An 18,954-nucleotide genomic window follows, 5' to 3' on the forward strand; every position below is an offset into this window, starting at 1 on the left:
TGATCACATAAACGCCCAATATAATTCATCATGTAATGAAATATCGCATTCGAATTTAGCGCCATGTATTCTGTATGACCTAGAATGTATCAAAAATGTGTTTTTGCTTGGGCCTGAATCATGTTCGTTTAGCGCATACTTTGCTGGGTCTTAGGAGGTAATGATGAGTTGCTAAATGTGCAAGCAGTATACCTACATATTACGAACGTGTTAATAATTTTGTGTTAACGTCAAGTATTGATTATAATGTATTCTGTACTACCAATGTATTTTTCTAGTACTAATAATCTGATACGTATGTAGAAAACGCATGTAATATCTAGCATAATAATCCTTATACTTCATTTTAATCCTAAATGTTTTACACCTAACATCAATTTAGTTAAAGTAATTCCGAGATCTAACTAGAGTTTATAGATTTAATTTAATAAATAGACAAATATTTCTTTAAATTGTTTACAATTTATTTATGTGAAATGTCTGTAATACCTCTCTTCAAATAAGTATACTTTCTGGTTATATACTCGGTGGTATACTTATACTATTTACTTTAGAATAATAACGCATAGAATGATAGTTTCATATCAAAGGAACTGTCAGAAGTGAGGTAAAAATCAAATTCATGTAAGCAACTTGTATTTACGCTCGTCGGCATGCACACAAAACAAATAATGATGTCACAGAATAACATTTCCATCAAAAATGGGGAAATTGTCTCTTACTTAATTCTTAAGTTAATAAATACTATTTTTATTTAATTCATATATGAACAAAAACCTAAAAGCGGTTTATTTTCGACTATCGAATTTGACTTTCGTTCATGAAAATTCGGATATATAAATAGCTTTATATTGTCTGTGGATAAACACATGAAAAGTACATGACAACAGTAAAGAACCTGAACCTGAAAATTATTTGTACACGACTTTGGAGAACTGACGATGACTTTTTTAGTCAGTGTTCCCTGAAATAGAGTCTGGGCAAGACAATTTATTAAAATTACTCCTGTATGATGAACAAGAACAAAGATCTTCACATGAAACTAATGACGGCAAATTCTAAATATATTCCGTAAAAATAACTTACATTTTGTAGAAATTCTGCAACGGTCGCGATAATGCCTATTCTCAAAAAATTTTTAATATAATTATTTTGAAACAGAATAGCAAAATGGGGAGAGAAAAATCCGTTACTTTGCAACATTTTCGTATCTTGTTGCAACGAAATTAATTTTCTGTTCTAATGAATATTTACATAAAAATACAAGTTAAAACGCTTTACTACCTTGTGGAATGTGATGTTATTATCTGTTTTATTTTTTTATTACTGACGTATTTTTACACTCATTTACCGTACATATCGTGATTTTTAGCCAAAATTCTTGAGCTGTTCGCGGTGCAAGTTGACCTTGAGTACAGTTTGCCTCACTTAGCGTGTGCGGACTGGGATTCTATGCGTTATTATTCTAAGGTTTACTATATTATATATATACTATATATTTACTATACTTCTAAATAATAGATTTTTTATTATTATTTATAGGGTGAATCGGAACTTAAAATTAGATAGATACACACAGATGTATAACAGCTAAAGTTGTCGTTGGTATTTCCCGCACATTAATGTTGCCCAGTTCATTTTTAATGTTTTAAGTTCCAATTAATCACATTTTAAATGATACCAAACAAAGTGTCAGTTTAATATTTTAATAATTTCTTCTTCCTCTTTTAAATGTTATGGCTCCGTCGAAATAATCAATGATTTTGCCAATGGCAAGTAAAAATAACTATGTACGGTAGTTTAATATTATTATAAAAATTATACAAAAAAATGGCGATTGCGCCAATGTCCTGTGAGAATAATCGCTATTAATCTTTAATAATTTCAAAACCTCTGTTGAAGTGCCATAGACAATAATCTCAAGTGTCAAATACAAGCACAAATAGTTGGCCGGAATCTCTTTTTTTTCTATCCTCTAATCTTAAGAAATTTTTAATAAAGGCTGTGAAGTTTGATTTGGACTCTTGCGGATATTGGAAAGATTCAAACGGGGTAAGTAAAAGTACGTTTAGGGAATAGACATATTTTACACAAATATTAATGTCAAAAGAAAATAATACCACAGTCCAAAAGCAGGTTCTTGGGTAAGGAGATTATAATTTTTCATGTTTTTCTTATCGGCTTTTTTTGATATATACATACAAGTCATAATTAGTTGTGTAATCACGAAAATACCACCAAAACCAAATCACTTCATTTTTGTACAATGTTCAGGTAAAATAAAACAATCATTGAGTATTTATATAGTTTTTTTTTTAAATCCTAATTGTCGTGATTCGTCCTTCGAAAAAGTGTTCCAGACGCAATAATGTAAGTATGTCCAACACAATCAGATGTGTAGTCAGACGTTACAGGTGGTCTACTACGAAATACGATACGATTCGCAAAGCAAATGAGACGAACTTCACTACCATTGTTATCATTTTTATCGATTACGTTAATAATCGATATTTTTAGCTTAGATATTTTTTTTAGAAATTGAGTTATTAACATTAACATATCTGGGATCAGCGAAACGAGATCTACATACATATAAGTACATAATACAAAGCGTTTGTACATTGGCTAAATTCAGAAAAATAGCTAACATTGCATTGACAAGTATTAATAATAAATAGGCGGCGTGGCAAAAGAGACCTCTCCGTAGCAACATCATTCACCGTAATTGTATTTTTTTTTTTAAACTAATAGAGTACATTTACAAAAAATACATGTAGGTATATTGTGTACGTCAGCCGTACATTACAGTGGGTGATATCATTGAAAAAAATGGCATGGCGCAAAATCAGGTAATTGATATTTTTTTACTAGCAAAAAAACTTTAGGTGCCAATATCTCAAAGTTACCGAAATGCGAATGCATTATTTATAACAACGAGGGCAGTTCGGCAGTGCTACAGTCAAGAGCACGTCAAGCTTAACACTTTGTACTTTGGACCGTTCTTATCGTAAGCGGCATAGTTGGATTTAAATCTTAAGTGTCAAGCTTGACGTGCTCTTGACTCTGTACCTACTAAAGAAGATCTTGCTGTGACTAGTATAGGTAGGGGAAATACGTATAAAATGACATTTATATGGACAAAATACCATAGTTGGCATAATTTGAAATTTGTGGACTCTGCACGCAACTGACAACTGCATCAAATGACCCAAGTGGCTTTTACTAACCTATCAAAACGTGCACGTGAAGGTTTTGAACGTTTACGAGTTTTCTTTACGACAAGTGTTTCTTTATAAATGATAAGTTTTTTTGCTAATGTACCTATTGTTGTTGCATTTATTTTATCCCACAGTATAGTTGGTACCCACAAACAAGATTTAAAAAAAAAGTTGTGTGTTAATTTTTGAATTTTCTTTCTTAAAACCGTTATATGTACAAAACGGCATATATAAACAACGGATACTGACATAGGTATACCATTTTGTGCTTATGCGCTCATTAAAGGAGTTCAACTTAATTGACTTAATTTTTTCATTATAATAAAATATAACTTTCTTCAGCCCCAAATTCATTAATGGACAAAGAAAACGTAAACGAAAGACTAGGCAGATCTCAGATTAGTTTTAACTGCTACTCGTAATATAAAAGAAATTCAAGGGAAATTAAATCGAAAAATGAGCCCGAAGCTTCCCCAGCAAAGAAGAGACTAAACGTCACTACAAAGTTGTTTGAAGATGACAGTGAAGAAGAAAATTTTCTATGTAACCCTCGAGTTAACGAAGAAGGCTGTCCTTGCATATATTGCAACGATCTTTTTTATCGATCTAAGCCCGGAAAAGACTGGTTACGGTAATGCTTCAATTGTTCGCATTGGGCTCACGCTTCTTGCCCTGTTGTTCCTAGAAGGACACTGGGTTATATTTGTAAACTTTCCTGACATAATGTCATGTTGTCCATTGTCTATGGACAAAATAGTTTTTGTTTGGTCTCAGTTAAACTACGAATAATTTTTTTGTGTTATTTTTATTCTATAAATGTTTATTACTTTTAGTAAATAATGAACGAAAGACTATTGGTGTAGAATATGACTGTGCTGTGTATTACCACTGAAGAATTATGACTATAAATAAAACCCTATGTCAATTTGTACGTATTTCCCTTAGAGGATGGAAAATAATAAATTCCTCTACTTATGTAATTTATTTTATGCTCTTTAGTTAATGGTTGATAGTCCGGTATAGTGTAACGGGCTAGTGTACGCAACTCCATGTCTAGAGCACCTATTTTACGTGTGGTAATTGATTGATAAAATCATATTAACCTTGAAAGTGAGCTAAAGAAAACAATCGAGGAAAAGAAAATCATGAATATCAAAGATCAAGACAAAACACCTGATTATTAAAAATACAATTGCGCAGATGGTAAATCATTTATTCAATAACTTGCAACTTTGATTTATTAGAATACATCTTTCATTTATAGACTTAGAACTTGCAGGAAATCCATTAAGTAAAAATAGAAATAAATTGCTTTGCTGCTCCGTGAACTCGGTGCGTTTGTGTTATTAATTTTATGCGGAGGGGGATGGTGACAAAATTAACTGCATAAATTTTTTTTCATCAACACTAGCGCAACTATTTAACCTTCCCTGAGTTCGCGGAGTAGCGAAGTAATTTACTTCCATTTTCATCACATCTTTCATATTATCTCGAAATTGAGGCCTATATTATGAAGCTAGCAATGGTAAAATGCTTTTGTATACAAATACTAAGAATTTTATTAAGAGAGATAAAAATATGAAAAAGTAATCTACGTGCAGATCGAGCCCTGACAAATTAATATTTATATTTTTTATCTTAGGGAATGAACTATGTAATGTCCCTGTACTTAAAATCCAGGATAAGCAGTGTCAATAAGAATTGTGTTCTCTGCATTAATCGTCTTAGTATAAATGGTAAAAGTTACATTATTGTAAATTAATTCGCAAGGCTTGTCTGGACGGGCCATGAAGCAAAGTGTGTATAAGGCCATTTCAAGTTCCGGCGATGTGCCGATAAACATTTTAAGCATAGGAGCGTCCTTGGTTATGCTGATAATGGAGTGGTGCTTTAGGATGATGCCTTTCTGTAATGGGAAGTTTATATTGATTAATTTGTTTTTTATTTGGGCAGGAGCATTATGTTGCTGTATGTCGTGATCACTTCACCCACACTTAGGACAATAATTTGGATTTTATTGACGTAAACATTTGATTCCTATAAGATTTAGAAGGCACTCGAATAATGAGATTTATTTTTGTCGTTTGTATTTTTAAACCCTATTTAAGCTGACCGTACAAAATGTATATTGGAGATTTAAACGGTTAGTAAATTGGTCGGGTAGGCACCGGATATCTGACGAACACCAAGGTCTGATCGTCAGTTATTCGCCTTGTTGCTGCGAAATTGTAGAAGCTGAAAGAGTTTGACAAAATATCATGTTAGATTTAAAATATCGCTGCGTATCTACCGCTTGCTAAAAAAAACAGGTGACGAGACTGGATCAGCTATCACTCACGAATCTCACAAGTTTTGGGATTGTTTTAATGGAATGGTAAATGAAAATAGAATCAGGAAAAAATATGATGGCATGCGAAATGAATTACTATTTATAGATGGTCAGCCATCATAATTCCCCTATAATTAAATTTGAGTACTACTACGAGTAGCTTACGTTGTCTAACTTCACAATTAAAGGAATGTGTAGTTTCTATTTATCCGGTTACTATATGCCTAATTTAATTAATAAATAAAATAATTTAGAGTACGTATTGTGATTATTTCTCAGTTTTGAACATCCGACTTAGGCGGACATTGTTTTACTATCCGGCTGGATAACATATTTAGGCAGGATACGGAATAATTACCGAAAATCCTTTCCATCTCTTAATTATGTAGGTATATACTGTCCACCCAGTTATTACCTAATATCATAGCAAATCAGTATTATTTATAACAATAAGTAAAAAGAAAATGGCAGTTCAACTGAGATCACAGATATAATAATGTAAATACATATGAATATGTAGGTATTACTAACATCGTGGAGGTGGAGCATGTCGATGTAACCCAGGTAGTTGGCTTTGCCGTATTGTTCACGCATTGCGAAGAACAGCCAGCTGCGTAGACCTGGAAACATTCCCACGTACAGAAAAATTCCATGTATCTTTACACTATCATGCCCTCTTGGCGGTTCAACGGTTCCAAAAACAAAACGATTTCGTTATAAGGAAAACTAGGATTTCATATTCCGTGGAAGTTATTTAGGAATTGAAATTACTAATAATAACTGTTTGATGTGGTTATTCGAGGTACTTTTTATTTTATTTAAACCACACAACTATGACCCAATAACATATCGACTGTGAATTGGCAATCGGTACTATCTCAATTTTGACAACTTTACTAAGTTAACTAAAGTAATTTTATGAAGAAAAACATTATTTGCGTCATTTACATAGCATTTGGTTTATTAAATAAAAACACGTAGTTTTTGATGATGCTATATGTAATGAGATGCTATATAAATAATTTTTTCTTCATCCTGTAAAGTTGTCAAAATTTAGATAGTACCGGTTGCCAGTTCACAGTCGATGTATGCCTTAATCACTAACATACGTATAATATAAAACTAAATAGCTAATATATATACACAAATTGCACTTGACGGCGACGTGTGGCGCAATCTGGTGTCAGGTAACCGTCTCCGGGCTCGCCAGTACCTATTCGACGCAAAAGTCCTTCATGAAGGTCGACAGATGTTCGATCGGCACTCTCACCACAAATTAAAATTGATGTTGTAGCGACACTCCAAACGTTTGACCCTCATGTATTTGACTTTAAGTGTGATGTAGGTATGTACTCCACTATAGCTCCGGACTTTGTGGAGTAATGCAGTCGTGACAGGTACGCGTCGTCGGTAATGACCAGACACAGCAATATTAGGTCCAGTCCGTACTGTGCCACACAGGTTACGTGTGGTTGGCTTCCTCTTTTCCACCTTTATATTTATAACCGTTCTCGTCGCACCGGTCAGTCTGCTTCTGTGATTTCAGAGACAGACACACGGGGATCGTTTTTTCCCTTTAAACTAAAGTACTGTCTGCAGATTATATTTTGATGCTCTGGTCATATAGGTATTATGTCTGGTTGTCATACAGGTGACGCTCTCGTTTTAATACGATTGTTTGGTGCATTTATTTATGTATCATGCCTTTCTCCCAGAGGAAACGGGCAAAGCTACTAAACTGGCGTACTTGGTTTGTTTCTCCATTGAATTGTAATGGATGTAGGTAGGTACTCTTATACATCTTAAACACAAATTATATTTTCTTACTCAATAACAATCACATGTAATTTTGGGAAAACATAAACGAAATTACTATTTTGAGGTGTGTCGAATTAGTGGAATAGAAATAATGGTCAATATAATATTCCTGATGTACGTACATAACATTAATAGGTACGTTATTCCATGGAGTTAGGTACCTAGTATGTACATTGTGTACATAATTTTATATGTCGTACCTTCGGTATAATTATCATCATTATCATACGTCCAAAGTACTTTTATCACATGAAAGTCATAAAAATAACATGAAACAAATGTGTATGTGAAATTTTATAACTCTCGTAGAATCTTAGAACCTCTCTCTTGAAAAGTTGTCATTAGCAGATGTGGCCTTATTATAACCAAGGTATACTTATTCATAACAAAATTATTGCTTGGTACTTAATTAAGTGAAATATTTTTAACGAATAACTCGTAGACTGCATAAAGAGAGCGGTAACAAGAATTCATACTATGGATGATTCACTTTTTAAACGTTCTCAAATACATATAATAAAGTTCATAATTTGCACGTATTAAATCATGTAATATAAGTCGTACGTATCAAAAAATGCAGTGCAAATGCAGCTTACTTCGATAATAAATAGAAAGTAATTTTGAAAATCAATATTCTCAATTTTAGACGATACAGAATACAGATTTTACCTGCTTTGGAAGGTGAAACAAATGCGCAAATATACGTCCAAAATTATCAATCAATTTTATTTACAGAATGTCGTTTTTTTAAACAACTACACCAATTACGGAGACTGACATTGAAACATCTTTTTGCACACTAGTTCGAAAATAAAATATAATTTTGTTATGAATGTCTTGATGTGTATCTTACCTAATACTTCATCACCATTAAATTCAGCCAAAAATATATTCTCAAAGGGACTACTGCACTTGCAAAACCCCGTCCAGTGGCGCGCGTACTTAGTGAACCAGATCTTCTTCAACAGGCCTCCTTGTTCCTTATATTCGCTCAGATGGTTTAGACCTGTAAATATTTTATGAATAAATACAGTTCAAAATTAGACAGACTTTACAAAAAAAAAAATATGTTTAAAACATACATAATTTTTGTGTGTAACGTCATTGTATGTACTGCGTAGACAGATCAATATACCACAACAAAATTCCACTATCTCATTGTTTTGAAGTTGTTTTTGATTATGTAAATTACTTGTGTTTGAAAAATGTAAGTGATCTCATTTACTACTAACTAATCTTAGTTATCAGTTCAATAATGTTTGACGCCATGAATAACGTTTCTGTACAAACTCTAGCTATAAACGAGAATAAATGATCGCTGTTTCAAACCTTTATCGACCAGATAAGCCATGAGACTGCGTATAGGCCCAGTGGTCAAAATTGTGTTTATGTATGTCATTTGTTCTGATTCTTCCTGTAAACAGTAACAGTAAATTACTACAAAGTCGCAACAATTCGTTAACTTTGATTGTAGGTATAATGCTAAAACGTATTAACTCGGCATTTACAAGATGAAAACTGAAAAGTTGCACTTAGGAACTACGTACGTCGACTACTGAAGTAGGCCTCTTCGAAGGCAGAAGTGATCTGTGCATTGGGTACAATTAAGACTGTGGAATTACGATTCAGGTAATAGGTATGTATATTTAATTTACTTGCTACCCCTCGCGTCGCATTCCTCGGTACGGAGGGTCGTGACTCCCCGCGAAAACAGTTCCTGCGTGACGACGCTACGCCATCTGTGTCGGTCTTTGGCATTGTGGAGCGTATCACGAGGACTCACGCCGAGAGGTGTACAGATTTGGTCGGACCATCTTGTGGGATAGCGAGCCCTCGGACGTTTACCGTCGATTCATCCTTTTTTGATAATACAGTGTGAGTGGACGTGTGTAATGTCTTTGTGTCTGATACCACTTACATTTTCCGTGAAGAATTCGGGTACAATTATGTTTTTGTGGTAATTGTGGAAAATATCCACGAATGGTTTGATAGTAGGAGCGTTCCATATTTGTGCTGGTACGTACAATAGACTGAAATCGTAAAGATTTACTTAAAAGTTAATTTAGGTAATATTATTAACTATTAAAGAAATGCAAGGGGCTTAAGGTGGTACTGTTAAGAGTTGCAAGTTACCTCAAAGCCGTCGTTAGTGACCCAATCTAGTCAATCACTTTACTCAATCGTATATATAAACGCGCGTATTTTACATTTTCACCTTTATCCCATTACTTTCTATACCAGCTTGCAATTCTTTAAAAATTAACTGAATCTATAAAAGATTTCGTTCGTCATGTCGCATAGTGGCTAGATAATGTGTATGCGCAAGTTTTCCCATTTCAAGCCTTATGTAGATTACCTCAGTTACAATACCCAATTACTTAATTTATGTATATAGTAGCAGTAGAGCTCCTCGTGAAAGAGTTCGTCCAGGGTAGTAGGTACTGCCTACACAAATTGTCAAATGCAACATCACGATCCCAATCAGGCAATGTCTTTTTTTGAACCCGCTCACATTCACGATTTAAGCTTCTTTATAAATAAAATCGATTGTTATAAAAAAAATGTAATCGGAAACGCATTAGGGCATCACTGATTGATTAGAATTCGAGCTGTCAAAAGTTAAATAAATGATTGGACGGAGTATAGATATACACAAATTATGATTATATGTACGATTTTTCTACGTAAATGTACCTACATATCAATAAAAATAATTGAATATCCCATATCTCCGAAACAAATGGGCAGCTAATTCTAAAATTTCGCGACTAGAACCGACTAATTCACGACTTTTTTTCTGGCTAGTCAAATTTCCACAACTCGACCATGGTCACGCTGGAATAAGGCACACCTTTTTATTTATCTAAGTCCAATTATGATTTACACGTTAAATAATTCAGTTCCTAATCGACATATGAATAGTGTTCTAAACTGAATATTCCGTTTTCAACCGTTCATGCTAGGCCCGTTAGCCTTCCGTTAGCGTTTCGTTTTTCTTTTCGTTAGCGTTAGTATTGAGGGAGTTCAGAGTAGATACATACAGTTTCACTATATGCCATACCTTCGCTTACAGAATGTTCGAAAGCAAAATTATTGAAATTGCTTGTCGAGCTCGAGCTAGATTGTAGAAGTTATTTGAATACACCTGAAATCACCATGAAACTAGTCAAGTAGAAAGTTGTTATCGTATTGTATTAAATTTATTGCGAGTCATTATTTCAGTATTTATTTATTAGCAAACATGCAATAAATTTCATCACAAGTGCCCTGTTGGTGCGTACCTAAGACTTAAAAATATACATACTTATACAACTTAAAAATTAATAATCACAAATAAATTATATAACAAAATATTAAAATCTTTTAAATAATAAAATATGTTTATGAAGTAATGTAGTCTGAATAAAATAATTAATCTATATACTAATTATTATATTTGTACAACTCAGAGGAGGAGATCAGAGTTCTTTGTCTTTAACAAAATCTAGTATTGCATAATAACACTTTTGTATGAGGAGATATTTCAACTTGTTATAAAACACTTTTTCGTCTTTCTGAAGTAATATATTAATTACTATGTGCCATGTTATATATTGCTATTGCTCTATAATAAGGGCTATTTTTGAAAATTGTAAGTTTAGGCAATGGAGGCAGCTTATGCTGTCGACGTTCACTTCTGATATGTTCAGAGGCCAGAGTAAATAACAAGGGTTCCAAATAGTATAATAACTTGCATAATAAGTTGCACTTATTTTGAATTTGACTACGAGCGCTACAATGAAGCTGTCGCTGTTATAATTATTTGCAGCCATTGATGCAACTAGTCTGAAGCTTTATTTATTTATTGCATTGTCATAACTAGGTACTTATATGTTAACTAGTTGGTGCCCGTTGCGGCGAGGCGGGCCGCTAAAGCGACTCTTGCATTTACTCATTTTAAAATAATAAAATAAATGTAATCATATTAAATAAATCATTACAAATTTTGTGAGATGAATTGAGAAGGAAATCGAAGTATTTTCAATTAATTAATGAATATTTTAATATTATAATAAGTAATAACTTTTATTTACGAGGAATTCTTATAAATTCGTTAATTTCTTTTATGTTAATTGGTAGGTACGTGATTGTAGATTTAGTTACTGGAACAAACTAATTTTGATTTAGAAAATCATATTTTTAATTAATGTAGGTTTGTATTGTTACCTATAAATGCCATTTTTGGAGAAAATAAAGTAGGGGGTTTCTAACAAATTTGCTTGTTTCAAGTATGTATACCTATATCTGTTAAGGTACATACATACTTCATAATTCAGAATGTTGCTTAGTAACCACAACACAAATCTCAAGGCGTTAGTTTGCCTTCAGTGGCAACGCGCGAGTTAACTCTTGATTGGCAATCAAATACGACAAGATGAAACGGTGAACGAGGGTTATGAGGTCGTGGGGAACTACCGATATGTGCACGAACAGGCTTTAATGCAAACGTAAACAAGCTGCCTACGAGTATATAGTGCCTTTAGTGTAGGTAGGTATATAGTACGTTGAAAAGTAGTGCGGTTTTTTTGAAGGTAATTGTGATTGGCTATACTTCTATATTGTATATGAACTATATGCACTTGTTTTGTTATCTAATGGGATCGTGGCAAACTTTGCTGCAGTAGCGACTATTAGTCGTGGCGGAGTACGCATGTGAGTCGTAGTGGAGTTTCTAGCCGGCACAACTTTGTCACGACATAAAACTGGTCATGAAGTGACGTGAAATTTGCACTCCTGTTACAGCAGGGATATATTAACTATATATGACATGAAGTGAATTAATGATTAAGACCGAGGCTTTACGTATTGCTCCAATTGCTACATATGTTATGGTAGTAGCATGTGGTTGCCACGGCAGACTACACTGCACCCTGGCAACAGTTTCACTGTTGTGTAGTGTGTAGAACCTGGTAGGTAGGTATACCTACTTTATAGGATTTACGTGGTACCCTGATGAAAGTACCTATTCCGATTGGTGTAGGTACGTTTGTATTTTTACTTAAGTTTATAAAATATTAATGTACAATTTTATGCAGGATTACTATGAGAGTGTTGTTTTGAATTGGATATCATGAGCACTCTCACTCACAAGTTATTTAATACAACGTATTGAGCGAATGGTTTTAATAGCCCAAAAAGTGGTTGTGTAAATGAATGTTAGATAGTTTTTATGTAATGTTGGGGTTTCTTATACTTTCAACCGAAGAGCTGCTTGACCACAGGACAACTACCTGGTCGTGATCCTGAAGACGTCTACGTATCACAGTCATGAATGAAAAGTGGGTGAGCCCCACTCTACAACTATACAAGCTCCGGGCAGGAGTGCGGTAAACAGAAGGAGAAGGAGTGGCGCGGCACTTGATTTTGGACCGAATTTCTTAGGGATAAATTCGTGATACAAAAATTCGTGTAATTGTATATTGAGTAAAATAAATTTAGACAATAATGTAACCACTTTATAAAAAACACCTTTACTAATCCAACACAGCTTATATTCTTCTTTCCAAAACACAAAGTGTTGAATCTTGGAAATGCAAGTTGCAATATTTAAAAAAAATATGTACCTATATGCGAAAAAGTCATTCGCGAAAATAAAGATCTCAATTCTTTTAAAACTGAAATTGAAACTATTTTTTTGGATCTAAATCGAGAATATTTTTTTTTTCAAACAAACCAACGTTTAGGTACACGGCGGACACCCTCTTCTAAAATATTGATCTACCTTTTAAAACACTTTTTTCGGGGCATAACAACTACTTAGTTAGAATTTTAAAATTTTTGCTAAAAGAACTTGGCTAAGCATTACATTTTATTAACATGATGTCTACAACCAACATAAAATAAATTGAATATATGTTCGGCAATAGGTGAATTAATATGGTTTTACGCAAGTAGATAGTCAGCATTTTCTTTTAAATATCAAATTTGTATACAAGTTTAATTAAGCTTTGAAAGTACAAATATGTATATATTAGGAGCTAGAATGTAAAGCTACCAAGTTAATATTCTGACTACTTTCAAATGAAATAGTCCGTTTTGTTTTCAAATAAAATGTAAAGGATCCGAAATTATTTTTCACCTCTTTTTTTTCACTAGCTCCGAAAGACTTTCTTTCTCATTAGAAATCTGCGCACAAAAGCGTTTTTTGCACGCTAGCGTAGAAAACGTTTATGAAATTCGAACTTGACGATGGACTGTGGTGCACCTAACTTTTTCTTTCGATGAAAAAAAAAGATAATGGCGATTTTTCGTACATTACTTATTTATGTAACACATATCCCTTGCTATGTTTTATTCTTATTATTGTTGACATTAAATTGACTATGATAACAAATTATGTTTATTAAATTGTTTTAATTCATCGAAGAACTAAAATAATTTCAATAATCACTTAATCACACAAAATAAAAGTACAAGCAAGATTAAAAATTGATGAGGCGGAAATTCAGAACGCATCCGAAGATAAACTTTTTCTTTTCATTAAAAAGGTTTTGTAGTTCAACTGTTTTTCTTCCATCTACCATTTCCCTAGCTATAGTGAGGAAAAGTTATGTGTTTCGCTCGACAGCAAAGTTGTTTTGCGTCTCGTATCTTGAAACCCTCGCTACGCTCAGGAATCTATATTGGAACCACTAGCTTCGCTCGTAGTTCAATCTTAGCTTCGTTCGCTTGCTCAGGTTTCAATACAAGCACTCGCGGCAAACAACAACTTTGCAGCCTTGCATAACAAATAACTATTTCCTAATTCATTTGTTTCCATTTTATTTATTTTCATTCTCTTAGAAATTAAACATACTGCGGCTCAAATTAATTTCATTCCTAGTATATTTTTGAATATCCCTACGTGGCACTAATGTGGGTAGCGCAAACGAATCTCAACGTAAATGACGTGCATGGAGCGGATATAACTAAAGAACCCACCGTACGTTTTTGGTTGGCAGCTTCAAGCGAGATATCAGAAGCTTGAGCGTATTTTGATTAAATAAAAGTTTGTAAATATTTTTTTGTTGTAATTCTCTCAAAATATTTCGTATATAGAACGGTAATTGCATACTTTATCCCTTATTATTTTTTCTGATCACTCTTTTAGCGTTGATGAATATGTGGCCGGCCAAGCAAAGCTCTAATATTGTACTAGATGAAGATGGTTATTAGAGGCAAATATAAGTCTCTGCAATTGTGACACACATTAGTGACTTACTTAAATGGTGCCTCGTCGTTTTTGGACGCTGGAGTAGTTTTCCCTTGTAAATTGATTTGGATAGTATCGTAAACGCTGTTGGTATCCGCATTAAATATCTCGTCGCTGAGTCGTAGAATATCATCGTCGGATGTCTGGTCTTGAATTTGACGCAAGAGTTCTTCATAGTTTTTTATCTCCTCTCTTTCGGCATTAGTGTCTGTTTGCACAAAGATATTCGTACCTGGTTGACCTTGGGTCTGATGATTTATTTGATTGGTAATCAAAGTAGGTAGCATGCTTTGTAAGAACTGCCCGGCGGTGGCAGCGAAGTCCTGACCGTGGCATAAAGTCACACTTAACAGCAAAACTGTTGCGAAATTCATATTTGGTTTTATACGTGAATTCTAGCACGGTTCCGGCGTACTAGTGATCAGTGTGCACGCGCAAAATGCGTCGATAATGCGCGAATTCTCGTTGACGTCATACGCCGAGTTACGACATGTTACTGAAATTCAACCCGCAAGCTTTAACTTTTTGTAAGGATGATTAAATATGGATAAACCGAGACGTGTCTATCCTGGCATTAACAAATTTGATTTACATTAAGCAAAAGAACTATGCAAAGATATCCAAGCTTGCTTTTATTGCTCACTGTATTCACTGAATTCTTTTTGCTAAACCGTTGTTTGTTCTTTACTTCGAAACAAAAGGACAAAATCGTTATCTACATAAAAGAATTAACCAAACGATAAACTGTGTGTTATTATTTTTAGACTAGGTACTGTGCGCGTTTCCATACCTAATTAAGCGATAATTGTATATTCTTACCTACCACTTAATCATAAATTACAACATTGTTCAGGATTATTTTAACTATTTTCTACTTAGATTTAAAGAAAACACCATACGGCTGTCGGATAGTGTTCAAGAAAAGAATCTGCTTTTATTTACGTTACGGAAGCAACACAAAAGAAATTTCTGAAACTCATTTCGTACTGAAACTTAATAAAAATACACTCAAGAGTTGTAAAAAAATACAACGTGCAATCCCGCTAAAGCCCGGCTCCCGGACCACGCCCCGGTGGCGTTGCCGGTCTATGTGGACGGTTGCATAGGACCCAATGGAATACAACTTTGCGCCCGCACCGGACCCGGCCCACGCCGCTGTTTGTCATAGCGTTCGGCCCCGGCCTGAACCGCCGCCACCTCGCTATCCGCTTTCTAAGTGGCAAGGTGCATAAAAACTCGAACATTACAATAAATCCCGGCCCCGGAACGCTCCCACTACCGCCTCTTTGTGGCCAGAGCATTACCTCACACGCTTCACATAATTTTTTTTTATTTTGAGTATAGTAAAATATAAAAATAGAACTATAATTTTGAAAACAATCGTCAAAAACATTGATATTAAAAGGAGTACCTACATACTTAATCTCCTGTACTGTACATAACGCGTAGTGAGAATACCATCGCTTGCGGTTCTTGTATGGTCTTACCAACCATCAAATAGACTAAGAGCAACTCGGTAAAAAACCGGATAGTATCAGTATCAGATCATTGTTTCAAGCCGCGTTTATCGACACAGAATCGCTTAACCGCCGGTCAGAAAAAAAACGTTACGTCTATATAATGGGAGAGAAAAAGACGTTGCTCGTTTCGGCTCAGAACGTCCAACGCCGCCGCAGCCCACGGAGCGCCCAGTGCTCAATACCCTGGCGCCCTCCAACAGGCACGCGATGAAAATGGAATACTTACACTTATATTTTCTGCAGTAATCACAAATTTTGCACCCGAATGGCGCAATATAAATGATGTTGGGAAGCAATTGCACGTTTACTTCGCTTGCGTCCGGCGCCACCGAAAACCCTGCACCCGTGTGCCCCAGGTATTCTGCACTATAGATAAAGCCGGCACTGAGGCCATTGACGCGAAACGCAACGTTTTCACTCTTATTGCACGGACATAAAGTTTATTCTGACCGGGTCAAGTCAATAAGTTATTTAGTTAGTTAATAAGTATGACAACTCCCTAAATATTATTGCTCAAATTATGTCACATCAATGAGAGTGCCTAATATGAATAATAAGAAGAAGAATAAGATATAGATATTTATTTGGTCTGTGATATAGATAGAAGCCGTGGTAGCCAAAGTTAGACCTATCGCCTCTAAAGCAGAGGCCGTGAGTTCGATTCGCACCTCTGAGTTTCTTGGAATTTATGTCCGAAATTTAATTTGAAACTGACCACGTGTTTTTGGTGAAGGAATACATCATGATGAAACGTGTACGTCGAAGAAGATTCACAACCCTCGGAAAACGTGTGAAGTCCCTTGTCCGCATTGGGGCAACGTGGCGGGCTATGGCCAAAACACTCGCCTGAGAGGAGTCGAGAAGAGGCGTATAAATGGGTTGATAATGATGATGGTGATGAATATGGATAGAAGATTTAACAGTCCGCATTAAAAGCCGGTGGACGGCTGAAGTATTTTATTCTTCAATAACACCAAACAAAATAAATGTTTTTATAAACACCGCACACCAGTACAATAAACTACTAAAATACATATTCGTTTAAGACTATAGACGTCCTTAACAACGTTTATTATTGTAGAATAGACTTACCTACTCTACATCACCTGTTATAACAATATCCATATGCGTCATGTTCTAGAAGAATACTATTATCGGTGTAAAAATCTCTCTTTAAAAAAAAATCTATCTTCTCTTAGGACAAGGCTATTACTCACTTGTAGAATTACATCGAAAATATCATAGTCTGAAATAACAGAAAGACCCCTGAATATGACATTTTCACATGCCAGCGCAGCGTTAATGCGTGAGCGCACCGCGGGAAAATCATATTATACTCCGTGTATTATGCATCAGCTATACTGCAGCATTAATGCAGTATCTCCATAGTGCATAACACTGTAGAAATAATGGTTTGCAATAACTTATTTTTAACGGTAGGTACTTACATTGCATGTTGTGTCATGTTTTTTATACATTGTCAATTTCTATTTAATACTTTTACAAGCGATGTTTTCTTAAGTCCAAATAACTTTCACAGATACACACAGCGGCATATTAGCGGGACGCTAAATATGCTAAATATTAATTTGATTATTTACGCCCGTAGTGGACTACGCACTCCAAGCTTTAAATCGCAAAGGTCTGAATTTGAGTGGCACTGCAACTGTTATGGAGAGGCGTGTCGCTTATCACAGGTGCACGACTTGGTTGTGCCGCTTGGTATCACAAAAAAAGGTAAACTGTTACAATTTTGCTATTTCGGCTTTGTCACAAAATCGAAAAAATATTATTTGGTTTAATTCTGATTTTTTCAATAAAGGTATTGTATTAAGGCTGTACTAAATGGATGGAAAAATATTTTAATTTTAATAATGCTAATCTTTTTTGTTTAAATATAAACTTTAATATTTTATCACTTTTGTGTTCCGTAAAATTTGCCTGTATGTGTTTGTGTACCTTTTATCTTGTATTTTTAATCTCGTAGTTATAATAACTTGCTTGACAGATTTGTCAAACAAAGATATTAAAGCGAAAGAAACATCGACTGATGTGTTAAACATCCGACACTTTAATGCTGGAACTACTGGTATTTACCATTTGACTATAATATTTATTAACAACTTCCTAAAGACGCGGTTGGGAACTCAACTTTCACAAGCACGATTGAGTGTTTTGCTTTCAATGTCTCTAATCATCCTGCCCAAGCGTTGAGGTTTTGATGTCTTAATTTTAACGTATAAATTCAATTAAGCTGTCGGGTGGTTACACGTCTTTACTATAGAATGACGGCAGACGGACGAACGTCCATGAGGTGTCAATCTTTTGTCGTTTTATGAATTCTTTCCGTTAAGGAAAAAGCAAACTTTTTCATCTATACAGCCAAGTCTTGGTGAATTTTGTTAGTTTTAATTAAATAGGCCTGCACCAAGATTTCATTCCATTTTATCTGTTTTATAAGCATCAAGCCTCGTCTTCGGTGGGTCATCATATCGTGGGGTCCAATTCGGGGTAAAGTTTCATTTCCGAGACAACCTTTGACAGCGACGTAGGCTATGGCATCTGCATCTGAAATTAACTATAAGTACTACTCGTACTTACGTACGTACTGTAACAGGCGACGTGGTGTGCTCCTGTTAGCAACTATACATTCAAGCACAAAACAGTACCGACACTCGGCCCCTTCCCAGCGCGACTACATTCCTCAAGTCCGCACTCGTAACATTACCAGAATGTGATTTTTTTGTGACAGAAGAAGAGAGAAAGGAAGAGAGTGTTAGAGAGAAAACAGGATGAATTTTAGTTAGTCATTAATTTCAATTTAGAGTAGTGACGTTA

At 34.7% G+C, this 18,954-nt stretch overlaps 1 protein-coding gene across 2 annotated transcripts; it reads right to left on the reverse strand.

Annotated features, from left to right (window-relative positions):
* Positions 1–4,585: 4,585 nt before the first annotated feature.
* On the reverse strand, positions 4,586–15,004 carry LOC113230321 (poly(U)-specific endoribonuclease homolog). Of its 2 annotated transcripts, none has more exons than XM_026464199.1 (6): positions 14,606–15,004; positions 9,284–9,395; positions 8,695–8,779; positions 8,219–8,371; positions 6,079–6,167; positions 4,586–5,124 (listed from the first exon to the last, which is right to left on the reverse strand). In XM_026464199.1, exons 1-6 carry the CDS (start codon positions 14,968–14,970, stop codon positions 4,888–4,890), a joined length of 1,041 nt encoding a protein of 346 aa, XP_026319984.1. In that variant the 5' UTR covers positions 14,971–15,004; the 3' UTR covers positions 4,586–4,887. The 2 variants fall into 2 exon arrangements, with proteins under 2 accessions (XP_026319984.1, XP_026319985.1); XM_026464200.1 differs by lacking the exon at positions 4,586–5,124 and adding an exon at positions 5,132–5,453.
* Positions 15,005–18,954: the final 3,950 nt, after the last annotated feature.

The sequence above is a fragment of the Hyposmocoma kahamanoa genome, unplaced genomic scaffold (assembly GCF_003589595.1).
Source record: "Hyposmocoma kahamanoa isolate Upper Pololo Valley unplaced genomic scaffold, ASM358959v1 63, whole genome shotgun sequence".
Taxonomy (NCBI): Eukaryota; Metazoa; Arthropoda; class Insecta; order Lepidoptera; family Cosmopterigidae; genus Hyposmocoma; species Hyposmocoma kahamanoa.

Excerpts from the sequence above, each read along its gene's own strand:
- LOC113230321 (XM_026464199.1), bottom strand. The coding sequence starts at position 14,970 with ATGAATTTCGCAACAGTTTTGCTGTTAAGTGTGACTTTATGCCACGGT. Across the intron at positions 8,780-9,283 it reads CCGAATTCTTCACGGAAAAT|GAAGAATCAGAACAAATGAC; the intron begins GTAAGTGGTATC and ends TACTGTTTACAG. Across the intron at positions 5,125-6,078 it reads ACATGCTCCACCTCCACGAT|AAAGGCATCATCCTAAAGCA; the intron begins GTTAGTAATACC and ends TTCCCATTACAG.